This window comes from Vitis vinifera, chromosome 15, assembly GCF_030704535.1.
Source record: "Vitis vinifera cultivar Pinot Noir 40024 chromosome 15, ASM3070453v1".
NCBI classification, from domain to species: domain Eukaryota; kingdom Viridiplantae; phylum Streptophyta; class Magnoliopsida; order Vitales; family Vitaceae; genus Vitis; species Vitis vinifera.
Window position 1 is genome coordinate 16,494,231 of NC_081819.1, and position 10,644 is coordinate 16,504,874.

Consider the following 10,644-nt stretch of genomic DNA (forward strand, 5'->3'; position numbering starts at 1 on the left):
GAACTGTCATCAATTTTTAAAAAAACATTTTTTTATGAAGACTATATTTTAATCATAGGGCGAAACAAACTCTAACAATGTTAACCACAGTTTAAAACCAATTTTAAATTTGGTCTATTAACGAAAGTAACTTCAAACCAAATCCAAAATTATATGGTTGTTTTGACTCAATTTTAAATTTGTTCTAAAAGCATAGCTGTTGGGGGTTTTAAATCAATTTTAAAATTACACCAAAGCCAACGTTACCCAAGATTGGTTTAAAACAAAATATCACATGGATCGAAATAACTACTTTGACAATTATTATTTTTTAAACTCAGTTTATGCCTACAATAACTTTTTTTTTTTAAATATATATAATATATATTTGTTATTTTCAATCTTAAAATTCAAATCCTAAAAATATTTCTTAAAAAAAAGGTCCTACTAGGCTACTACTAGTAATACCTTTTAAACTACAAACACAAACATCAGTAAGTACACGAAGCATTCTACGAGTACTGTGAATTAGAAGTGCTGAAGCCCAGCCTAAAAAATAATGAAAATTTGCAGAAATTTTAAAATTTAATCAGATGTATCCTTTTTGATAAGATTAAAGAACTCATGCAGACAGGGAAACATAAGAGTAAAGAAGGACAAAAAATTTAATTTTTTTTTTAATATTTAATTATCTTATAAAAGATATTAAAAAATTTAAAATTTAAAATTATTTAATCTCAAAAAATTAATATAAATAAAATAATTTAAAATAACATATAAAAATAATTTATTAACTTTAAATATTTCCATTTTTTATTTTTTTCCCTTTTGTTTTTCCTCTCTATTCTCTTTTCTTTCAAATGATACGGAATCAAACATAACCGAGGGGGTGCACAGAGGACCCCAAAGCATCATTAACCTACCGTCAAGGCAATACTAAAATTTCAGGAAACAACGGGAGGCCTCCAAAGAGCTTGTAAGTAAAGATGTGAAGGTTTCTAGATGCATATCCAACAGTAATAACCATGGAACCCAGCAATCCCACATTACGTTGCAGAAACAAAGCTTCACTGTGTTACGATGAAACAAGAAGTATTTTTCATGAATCACCCAAACCCACCTGCTATTCTCGCAACCATGCACAATTTGCAAGGCAGAATAATAAGCCGCCATCTAAAACAAACCAATGTTTATACTTCCATCATCTAAACCAATTGTTGATTAAAGATCCAAAATAAAGCACATTCAACTGTGCTTTCCTATTTAGTATACCATTTTAGGCCTCTTTCCGGACAAAGTAGAGCTTGCCCATGACATGAAGAATGGCAACAAAGGCTATAAAACCAATGCTCATGACAAGTACAACATTGGGAGAAATCTTGAGCCCAGGGGCATCATCTGTGTAAAACTGCAGCATGTTCCCACTGGCACCTCCAGCAGTCGCACCACTTGTTGTCCTCCTCCTCCTAAGGCTGGCAGCAGCTGCTGCACTTCCTCTTGGGGGAGCTGCTCCATTTTGAACCATCTGTTACATCCATTTGAAGTTTAGAAACAACCAAAAACAGTTTGGTAAAGATATCCATAAGAGCAAGCCTCTGGTCACTCAAAATGGGTAAGATCTAGGTGTCTTAAACCATTTTCTTTTAGTTCATTTTGTCACATCAATCCTATGTCAAAGCACATTTTATTAATGTAACCATGAGGTATACACTCTTTACTAGAGCCATGTTCCTGGGATTCAAAACATGGAAAGGGAACAAACAGATTTCGTAATTTTATACAAGCAAATGCATTTTAGTCACTTGCATATGAATCTAAAATACAAAATGATAGAAACCACTTATAAATGGAATGGTTTTCAACAAACAGCGTTTAAGGTACCAAGTTTTTGGGTTTCAACAGAGGATCGATCAAGGTTGGGAGCCATTAGTAAAAATAATCTCAAACCCTGATTGATCATGATTACTACCATAGAGCTTAGTCTCAAATTGCAGGAAAATACTTGCTAGTTTCGGTTATACATATAAACATCAATAAAGTAAGTAAAGAAAAAAAATGATATCCCTACCTCTGGTGTAATAAAATGAAAAATTTCCTTTCTCAAAAAAAATAAATGGAAAGAAAAAAAAAGATTGATAAAAGAATGGGGCAACATAGGAAAATCACTTGAAAAGACATTGCACTATTCTACATTCTCTCCCTGCAACTACCTTTACACTTTGTGTTCCCATACCCAAACTTCTGAAGGGAAATCTGCTTAAATGGGTAATCTTTCTATTGCTCTCATTACCAAAGGGTTTCCCTTTCCAAGAGCGTGTTTGGTTCATCAGCATCTAAACTTGATAATAAAAATGATATTTTTGGGAGTCAATTCACAAATTAGAATAGGTATAAAGATACCTGTAAAACAATTATTTTTCTTTCGATAGGTAAATTTTCTTTTCCAGGATTGGGAAAAAATATCCAATATGAAGTGACCTTTTGAATTTTTTAACCCTATGCCAGAATCAGGCAACCAAGTTTGTCTGAATCCCAGCAGCTTTTATCCCCATCCTTATCTGGGAAAGTGTAATCATTCAAGAAACAAGGATTACTCTTTCCTTTTCTAAAGACAAAGAAACAGAGCCCACCAAAATCATGAGCATTGGGTCACTTGTTTAAGCCATGGAACACTAGGTAGATTGGTCACAAACAAAAAGTAAAGTTTTAACAAAAAGATACGTAAAATTTGCCGGTAGAAATCTGTACCTATTGACAACTTAATTTTGCTCTTGTTAAAGGAAAAATCTAATCATGCAATCATAAAAATAAGCTTTTAGTTGGCTTTTACATCAACCTTATGGCCATGTTTGGAATGCTGGAATTGAGAATAGGAATGGGAAATCAATTCCATCTCCTGTTCTTTCACATGTTTGGATTGTCTTTGAATCAAAATTCATTGTTGTGAAAATCAAATCCCACTCTCACTAGCTTTTCGATTCCTCTTCTACACGCTATCATCATTCCCCTCCATTCCCATTCATTTCCACGTACCAAACGCAGCATAAATGTTTTGTGTTTAAGCTTGTCATATGCACGTATCAAACACACCATTAATGTTTTGAGTTTAAGCTTGTCATACGCAATAAAAATAAACAAACATACAAAATACCAACCAAATTGTGAATTCAGTTTCTAAGACTCAAAATTTGAATTTTTTTTTCTTTGTTTTTTCTTCCCTTATCTCGGAAACCAAACAGAACAAAGAGACAATCTGGACAGGAAAAAATAAAAAATAAAAAAATCAGATCCAACCACAAACATCCCAAAATTCCAATCAAAACCCTGAACCATATTCAGAAACCCTAAACCAGGATGAATTGGGCAAAATCAGATCTGAGTATGTATTCTATGGGCGGGGGTTTTGAGATCAACTATAGGTGTAGGCTCCTTCCGCCCTTTTTGTTTAGCTCATACGTGGGAATGAATGAGAAAGAGCGGCAAGGACCAACAACGATAAAAGAGGAGTTGGAGTAGGAGCGAGGATTCTCCCGATTCAAAAACCTAGAATCAAAACCCTAAAGCAATCATCACAACACTAATGATCTACATATCTGTGATTTGTACATCAGAAATCGTGGCCAAAAGCATATAGATTCCAGAGAGAGGAATAAAGTTGGAGAGGAACTCACCTTCGAGGCTTCGAAGTCGAGAGAATCGCGATCGGAGTTCCGAGTTTTGACTTCGTGAATAATCGGCTCAGGCGTTTTCAATGGCCCTTTATTTCGTACAAGCGTGTGGGGACCACCACACATTCCACGTCTATTCAACCAATTGTATTTCGCCACGTAATACAAATTAAACGCAGATGGTAGATCTCTCCTTTGTTCCGGTCGGATGGAGAAATCTAAATCAAACTACAATAACTAGCGTAGACAACATTTGACAATTTTAAAAATTAAAGATTGTTTAAAAAAAAAAAAATTAAGGATAATTTTTTAAAAACAATTTTTAATGTTTTTTTTAACATAAAACACTTGGAATTTGTTATGTTTTTTTTTAATATTTTTTAAATATCACTTTTGTATATAATATTTTTAAATAAAACACATGGGACAGGATATTACCATTTAAATAATTGCTTATATTTTTTATTAATTTTCAAAATAATAATAGTGATAATAATGTCATGTGATTAGTTATTAAGAACTTTTAAGCATGTTATAAGGGTTGAGACATGATATTATGATTTCATAAAATCAAAATTTTTTGTGTTAATATATATATATATATATATATATATATATATAAAATAAAATAAAATAATTAAAAGAAGAAATTGGAATACTCACAAAGAATTTAATATCATATTTTATGTTTTACTGATAGTCAAGTAAAAATTTATATTAATATAGAGATGATCTTCCAATACGACAAATTCTTATATTTTTATAACATTATCACTTTGATGATCCTAAGAATAAGTTTCATCAAAATCTTATTAAGAAAAACCTAGTGGGAAAAATTATAATGAAGAAAAAAAGTTCAACATTTTTTAAATGATTTAACCATTAGAACTTCTCATTAAAAATCTTATCAATCAAATCCAGTGAGACAAAACTTGTATGAGAGGAAAAAAAAAATCATAATAGTATTCTCTTCTTTATGTATACACGATTATGTTTTCTTCAACATTTCATTTTGTAGATCTCTGAATCTCCACACGCTAATGTTGTTATTTCTTAACTTTTTCAATGTAATAGATGATAACTCTTTTGTAAATAAATCTGCTAGATTATCATACAACAAAATCTATTGAACATTAATTTCACCATTATCTTAGAACTCAAAAAAGAAGAACTTAAGGGAGATATACATATTCTTTTACCTTTTATAAATTCTCCTTCGGTTTGTGCAATACAAGAAATATTATCTTCATATAACTTGACCAAATTATCATAAATAGAGGATAATCTATAAGATCTTTGAATATGTTGAATTATTAACCTTAACCATGCACATTCATTATTTCCTTCATGAACTTCATACATCTTTAAATGATTTGAAAAAGTGTCTACTATTGTTGGTTTAAGTAATCTTCACATGCAATATTGTTCTATTACCATAAGTAAACACATATCCAATTTGAAATTGAACTTTGCAAACATCTCAAAAATAACCAACATATGCATATCCAATTAATTAAAATTTTGGTTTTTTTTGAATAAAATAAACTCATGTTGGTTATTCCATAACGATATCATAGAACAAGTTTGATTTCATTCCAATGTATTCAAACTAATGCATAATTGTATCATGCTTGCAAGTTGGTTGAGAATGCTACATCTGATCATATACAATATGCAAGATAAATCAATGCATTAATCACATTGAGATATGATACTTTTGTACTAAATAATTCTTTATTTGCTTATCCGAGATGAAACATATTTTTATTCACTTCAAGTGAACAAACAATCATAAGGTAGTTAAGTTAGTGTGATTTGTCCATATGGAAGCATGTCGAAACTTTCTCTATATATGTGAACCGATAAGCTAACATGCCACTTGAAAATATTTGATTTGTAGGCCAAGACCAAATTTTGGTTTTTTAAGATCTTTCACTTCAGATTTTTTCATAATTAGATAATTAATCATTCTTATAAATTCTTCAAAAAATCTAATAAGATTGTAACAATTACAAACCTTTACACCTTTACTTCAATCATACAAGGACATAATTTGATCAAATATATTATCATTGTGACTTGACTTAGAATATGATATGAGATTCTCATTCATTTTTTCAAAAATTTTAATCCTTCAAGAAATTATTTGTTAAAGCATCTTAATCCTTTAGGGAATTATTTGCTTTAGACATTTTAAATTATTTAAGGACTTGGATTCATGCCATTTCATCCTTCAAAGATTTTTAGATAAGCATGGATTTATATACATTATAAAGTATCTATCAAGTCCTTCAGGAATGATCAATCATGTTAGTTAGGAATATGATTGAGTCATTATGGGAGTTATAGAAGGTTTGTGCATGAAACGTTACGCTATAACTTTTGCTTGATCTCAAAACCCATTGGTATTAAACATTTTTTACATCTTCATGCATCAACTTCATGTCCATTTGGCTTTATATCCGCTAAGTATTGGACTTTAAGTCCTAATACTTATATAGACAAGTTTAGTCCTTTATCAATTTTTTCTTTTCAGTTTAACCCATTATTTTGATGTTGACATTCTTAAACATTAGTCTTCCAATCATATGTATAACCAATAAAGATCTTTTTCTACTTTTGTGTATGCATACCCCTTTAAGGTTATTGTTCAACTTATTCCTCTTTTGAGGGTATCCATTCAATTTGTGCATTTTCAAAGGCAATTGAATTAATGTTTCCTTAGCGGTTATTTATTTAATTAATTATAAATTAACCAACCATTATCATTAATCTTCCATTCTTATCATTTCCTCAATGAGTATGACCTCTTCTCATAAAAATGATATGCATTATTAGATTTAACATAACTTAAAGATTACTAAAATCAAATAAATTTACAATCTAAAGGCTGAATTTTGGAAAAAATAATTTAAAATATTTAAAATATTTTTTGTGGAATGTGAATCAATTAAAATATTTTGTCTCAATCAATTAAATTCTTACAACCCCAATTGTCTAGATCTAATTTTATTATACAAAGCTCTATCCTCTTTGTGTTAATATCATAACATGGTATTTTCAAATTTTGACTTGCATCATTTAATGGAATAAACCTTAATCATCATTTGTAATTAAAGAAGAGGCAAAAAAACAAAAAACAAAAACAAAAACAAACAAACAAAAAAAGCCTATGAAGTTAAGCTAATCTATCTATGTTAATCACCCAAGAGGGGTCAAATTAGGTGAGGTCTAAAGTAGCAATTTTTATCCAAACAAATGCAATAAACTAAAGTTAAACAATATACAATTAAATTAGCAATGAAATAAACTAAAAGAAAAGATAAGAGATGCAAAATTAAAATTTATAGTGATCAACCCCAAACCCAACCTATGTTCACTCTCTTCATGTCAGTTGAGGATTCCATTAACTTTTAAAGCTTGAACCAAACTTTAATCCTATACACTTGGATTCTCAATTCTAAGTGTTGGGAAAACAAACCATGGATATAGATTAAAGGGTAGCAACTAAGATCCTAGGTGTTAGGATAGAGCCTTAGAAAGTACAACATAATGTGACAGTTTGAGATTCATTAATAAATTTATTTATTTATGTTTCTTGTTTCTTTTTCTATCCATTTGGCATTAATTGGTTATCCAAGCATACACACTTGTATCACTTACATTGTACATTGCATTAAGAGTTGCACAAAGAATACAAATCATAGGCTCCTTACAAAATGATAAGTGTTCATAATAGGTTTATGGGTTTAAACAAGCCGATAGAGACTGTAGTGCATTACCTCCTAATTGAAGGGATGACTTATCTTAGCCATCAAAATAAGATTCTCATTGTGAGTACACTAGTGTCTACAGTTACATATTGGACAAGGTCTATGATAAATCATGACTTAAGACTATCAAGTTGTCATGATTCATCAAGCTACTATACTACATTGACTCTCAACCTTAAAAAGATATTGAGTTTGTGTCAAAATTAACAAGAGACTTTGACCTATGGGTGAGATCCAATGCAGTCATATATCCTTATGGATTGGGTCACTAATAGAAGCTAGTAGCAACAAGTATTCTTAATAGCGGCACTATGATATTTTACAAGATTGAGATAGCGTGTCCTCTTAGGTAACCCAAATGACATGTGATCAAGAAGATTATGGTAATAACATTTCCTTTAGTAGAATTTGACATATGCTAATTGGAATTAAAGTATATCAATTAGTCACATAATAAGTGGATCTGTAACTTAATGATTAGAGAGATAATCTTAATAGGTTGATAGCATTATCTTATTAGATCACGGGTACTAGCTCATGAGGGGTCTGCATGTAGTGGATAGTAGGACATAGGCTTGAGTTTTGCCTCGTTGTAATTTCATAAGATATTGAAGTGCAATTGATTCTCTTTAGTGAAATGTTAAATCGACTTCATAATTAAAGTATGAGAGAACTAACATTTTCTTATGGATCTCAGTGGTCCTTGATCGATCTCCTAGTTCATGGCGACATGTTTGTTTTAAGGGATTTGGGTTTTAAGTTCATACGTGTGGATAAAGACGTTGTGGAAAAAGCATAAGGTTACACTAGATCCTATGAGTTATATTTTTTTACTAGACTAATTAATTAGAGTCTAATAAGGCTAATTAATTAATTTAGACTTAGGTAGACTAGATTAAGTGACTCAAACTCAATTTGGGTTCAAGTCACATAAGCCCACAAGGAGCCCTATAAATACCCCCTAGCAGTTAGGGTTCCAAACTTTTGTCTGTCTTATTCCAAAGAGCATCTTAAAAAAAAGCCCTAGCCACCTTCTAGAGAGAAAAACCCACACTTTTCTCATGTCTAGATCTGCTTGAAAGGTGATCAAGTGAAAGGACACCAAGTAGACAAGCTCTATAGAGTTTTCTATGGTTTTGGGATTTTCTTCGACATCTTCATCGGCTTGAAAATGATTTAAGAACATCCAATTCAAAGGCATGTTCGTTTAATTCTCTAGATCTACTTATTATATTGATTTTTGATACCATCTTTTCCACTACATTAGATTTAGAGGAGCCTAGGGTAGATAGCATGCACCATATATGATCCACAGCTAGGGAATAGAGTAATTTGGAGTTCTCAACAGTAAGTGCATTGGAAGATGCCTAATTTTTTAAAAACTTATGTTGTGATGTTTTTAGAAAACATGTCTTTAGATTTAGATGCTCCCAAATCCTTTTTATGATTTGTGGAAAAAAACTTGAATAACTTATGATCTTCAACCCAATGACTTTCTTTTAGATCTTAGCAATGGAGAAATAGGGTTTCTCTTTAGAGGGAGTGGGAGTGGGAGTTCAGATTTCTCTCAAAACAAAGTGGAAGATAACAATTAGTTTAACCCTAAAAACTTAGAGGGTTTATATAAACTCTTAACTAAGCTTAAGTAACTAAAGTCACAGGCTTGACTCACTTAATCTAGCTCAGTGGGTCATATTTAATTAATTAGTCCAAAGGGTTTGAATTAACTAAATATCCTAAAAAGACAACCCATAAGTTATTTAATTATAAGTTCTTGTGCAACCTTATGCTTATACAAAAGCACCTTTTTGTATTTTATAATTAAGTACTAAAAAAAACCCTCTCAAAATAAATGCTACAAAAGAGTATGAGCTTAAAGAGTGACCGTTAGAACCCATAAGAAAATTTTGACTCTCTCATAATTAAATTTTAAAGTTGACTCAACATTTCACTAAAGAAAATCATTACACTCTAGTATTCTATGATATTAGACTAAGATACAAAATTCGAGTTTGTGACCTATTATCCATTGCATGCAAGTTTTATGTGAACTGATGTCCGTAATCCGACAAGATAGTAGCTATTAACCTTTTAGGATTACCTCTCAATACTTGAGTTAAAATCCTTTTATATTATGATCAATTGACATACTTTTGTCCACAAAGGACATACGTCAAATTCCATGGAAAGAACTACTATGACTATAAATTATATGATCATGAATCATTAGGATCACCTAGTGGGACATTGAAGGGAGATCACTAAATCTATCAACATTTTGGCTGTAAGTCTTCCATGAAAACCAGACACCAAACACCAGCACTACCTTGTATAACACTGTAAGCTTAATATATTGAAATATTTGCATGTATTTATATCTATGATAATCAAGAAAATTCTTATTCAAGAAAAATTGGACATGACAACATACAAATGATAATCAACATGGGAAGTAAACAAGAAACAGTATAGGACTAAGATGATTACTTAACTATATTCCTTCCTTTCATTTCAATGCAAGGAGACCTTTGCCAATTGCCACTTTCAACAAACTTCAACAACTTCAATTTTCAGAATGTTCCATAACTTTTTTAAGGGTTTGCCAGAAGTCCAGAACTACATCATCCTCATTCAGAACTTCCAAAATAGTTGCTGGGGAAAGGAACTTCATTCACTCCAAAGAAAAAGAAGCAGTGCCATGCACCCTAGATGTATCTCTTGTCATATGAACTCTACTTGGTAGAGATTGACTTCAACAAAGATTTAACTCATCCAGAATTTTGGACCTGCTGATCCATGCTCTGCAGTAGGACCTTGACTCACAAGCTTCTGAATTAATGCGCGAGTTAAATTCTTCAGCCTGATACGAATTAACGTCAGTGTTCTAGCAATGAAAATGGAAGTAAAGAAAAAAAAAACCTTCTATTCTATAGGAACATTTAGGGAAATTACAATTATTAAATCCCAAGTTTTAGATTTATTCCAAAGAATTAAATTCTTCAGACTGAAAAGAATGGTCATTAGTATTCTAGCAATGGAAATAGAAGTGAAGTTAAAAAACCTTTTCTTCTATGGGAACATTATTTAAATCCGAAGTTTTGGATGTATCCCAAACTATGACTACAAAAATTGACATCTTTCAGCATCATATACTATAGAGAATTTTGCCTGGAAAATTCCTAAGTTATCAAACTCTGAGAAACTCTTATCAGCTCAAAAATAAT

General features: G+C 31.1%; 1 protein-coding gene across 1 annotated transcript; it reads right to left on the bottom strand.

Moving 5' to 3' along the window:
- Nucleotides 1–1,153: 1,153 nt before the first annotated feature.
- On the bottom strand, nucleotides 1,154–3,860 carry LOC100241050 (protein transport protein Sec61 subunit beta). The gene is made up of 2 exons (XM_002277854.5): nucleotides 3,651–3,860; nucleotides 1,154–1,504 (listed from the first exon to the last, which is right to left on the bottom strand). The coding sequence occupies exons 1-2, from the start codon at nucleotides 3,771–3,773 to the stop codon at nucleotides 1,256–1,258; spliced, it is 372 nt and encodes a 123-aa protein (XP_002277890.2). The 5' UTR covers nucleotides 3,774–3,860; the 3' UTR covers nucleotides 1,154–1,255.
- Between the last annotated feature and the right edge of the window lie 6,784 nt (nucleotides 3,861–10,644).

Excerpts from the sequence above, each read along its gene's own strand:
- LOC100241050 (XM_002277854.5), bottom strand. The coding sequence starts at position 3,773 with ATGTGTGGTGGTCCCCACACGCTTGTACGAAATAAAGGGCCATTGAAA. Across the intron at positions 1,505-3,650 it reads TCGACTTCGAAGCCTCGAAG|ATGGTTCAAAATGGAGCAGC; the intron begins GTGAGTTCCTCT and ends TGGATGTAACAG.